The 2,213-nt window shown below is 33.7% G+C and overlaps 1 protein-coding gene across 1 annotated transcript; it reads right to left on the bottom strand.

The window, feature by feature from the left end:
• Positions 1-272: 272 nt before the first annotated feature.
• LOC146884903 (uncharacterized) lies at positions 273-1,841 on the bottom strand. Its single transcript, XM_085675437.1, has 3 exons — positions 1,521-1,841; positions 1,038-1,098; positions 273-859 (listed from the first exon to the last, which is right to left on the bottom strand). Exons 1-3 carry the CDS (start codon positions 1,602-1,604, stop codon positions 621-623), a joined length of 384 nt encoding a protein of 127 aa, XP_085531563.1. The 5' UTR covers positions 1,605-1,841; the 3' UTR covers positions 273-620.
• Between the last annotated feature and the right edge of the window lie 372 nt (positions 1,842-2,213).

The raw sequence follows: 2,213 nt of genomic DNA, 5'->3' as shown, positions 1-2,213 counted from the left end.
TTTATTCCAACAATATTTTAGTTTATTATTATTTATTGTACCAATCAACTCAAATTAAAAAAATAAAAAAGTATTTAATTATACTTAAAAAAATTATTAAAAAAATATTGAAATGAAATCATCATGAGTCGTAATAATTTCATTTTTTTTAACCGTCAGGGACCATGAAAAGAGAAATCAGCCTTCGATCTAAATGTAGTCATGAATCATCACGGCTTCATCCTATTTTAAAAAAAAAAAAAAAAAAAAAAAAGAAGCTATTTTGTGTTCACAATCCTGCAGAATCTGTCACTCGCAAATTTATACATACTTCCGAAAAACAAGAGGTAGGGCGTGACTTCCATATATCTTTCAGTCTTTCAAGCAATGAACAATACGTTCGGCCATTAAGAAACAACCAGATTAATGAGATGGAAAATAAACCAAATTTTTGCAGAATGCATGCATGCTCTCTAGTATAAGAAAAGACAACCTTGGTACAACAAGTAACCTGATTAACAACAACATGTTTATGACTCTTTTGCACACACAAAAGGATACGATTTCAAATATCGGAGGCGATGATGGGTCGGGACACTTTTTCTTAATCTTGAATGGCGGCAACTATCAGCAACTGACAACTACTCACTCTGCCTCCTTTGTGTTTCTGGAGAACGTGATCTTCCTCGCTGGTCACTTGAATATTGATACCTATCCTCCTCTTGTATAGGTGTCTGACTACGAGATCGGTCACTTGAATAACGATATCTATCCTCCTTTCGTACAGGGGACAGGCTACGAGATCGGTCCCATGAATAACGATCTTCATCCCACTGTTGCGTAGGTGAGTGACTAAGTGTTTGTCTCCTTCTCTGCTGTTCTGCGTATGTTTATCACAACAAGAAAATCACTAACACCACAAATGTCAACATTGTTCTGATTCAAAAATAAGTGCACAATTTAATGTAGAAATGAAAATCTGTCCAAAAAAGTTAAAAAATCGACAACAGATGATGGTAGAATTGCAAAAGTCGAGGGAAGATAACCCTCCAAGTTACCCTGCTCGTATCTTCTAACCCTGTACTTGCCACGAGGAGTCCTGGGACGCTTTCTCCTTGCCTGCAAAGATATGCAAATAAGATAATGACACATTTGGAACATACTGATACAAGATTACAACATACTCATATACTACTGTTTGAAGCATTTGGCAGTTCAATAAATCAACTTCACACAAATAAAGACATAACATAACCAACCACAGGAAGAAACAGTAGTAAGAGCAATTTACTATTTGTGTGGCTTAACGGATAAACAATAAGAAGCCATTACGTGATGTCATTTGCTGGTAGAAAGCAGAAGATCTCAACCCCATTAATTTAATCATAAACGAGTTTACTTTGATCTTTGTGTGTTTAATTAAACTAATGACAGGGTAAAACCAACAGAGAAGACCTGCTGCCAAAACTTATCAGGGAATGTTTATCGGAAAGTAGAAATTTTTGGTTAGACTCATTCTGAAACCAGTAGCTAAATATTACCACTTCCACAACTATCACTCGACCAAAATGAACAGAGTGATGGAAATACTGGATACAGCGCTCAGCATCAGCTTTAGTTGCCATAGTGACAAAAGCATATCCACAAGATTCATTGGTCGAATAATTTCTTATCAAGTGACAGTCAATAACCTGAAAAGCAAAAGCGATGATTTAATCAATATTAAGCATCGACTTTGCCACAAGTAACAAAGGATATATATATCTTAAAACACTATAGACACACATAATCTGATATGTTAAAACAAATATCAATGCAACACGCAACAAAATCATCACATAACCAGTCACAGAAAGTGTTCAACTTCATATATAGTTCTAGAAATCAGACTATTGTAATTAAGGTAGCATGGATCATATATAGCTCTTTATTCCGCAATTTACTTAATATTCTACCCATCTAAGGAAAAAATCAAGGCTTTATTATGCATAACAATACTATCATATCTATCATTAATTACAAATTAAACCATAAAATTTAAGTCAATATCAAAATAGGAAATGTAAGTTTACACATATGCATAGCCACTTTTTTTATTTGTTGCCAATTGAAAATGAGTTAAAATTACATTTCAGCATTCCTTGGTCCACAAGCATCGTTTAAACTCAATTAAACTTTAGAAATCAATATTTCTTTAGTTACACACTATGCAAAAAGAAAATACTTAAATTTAA

The sequence above is a fragment of the Vigna unguiculata genome, chromosome 7 (genome assembly GCF_037176805.1).
Source record: "Vigna unguiculata cultivar grain cowpea cultivar isolate G323 ecotype 2 chromosome 7, ASM3717680v1, whole genome shotgun sequence".
NCBI lineage: Eukaryota > Viridiplantae > Streptophyta > Magnoliopsida > Fabales > Fabaceae > Vigna > Vigna unguiculata.
Note: the sequence above shows the minus strand (reverse complement) of the source record. Positions and strands in the feature narration are given on the sequence as shown.

What these genes read in the sequence shown, in the direction of transcription:
- LOC146884903 (XM_085675437.1), bottom strand. Translation starts at nt 1,604, where the DNA reads ATGGCAACTAAAGCTGATGCTGAGCGCTGTATCCAGTATTTCCATCAC. An exon ending in GAGTGATAGTTGTGGAAGTG is followed by an intron (nt 1,099 to 1,520) that starts GTAATATTTAGC and finishes ATATCTTTGCAG; the next exon opens with GCAAGGAGAAAGCGTCCCAG. An exon ending in GGTTAGAAGATACGAGCAGG is followed by an intron (nt 860 to 1,037) that starts GTAACTTGGAGG and finishes AAACATACGCAG; the next exon opens with AACAGCAGAGAAGGAGACAA.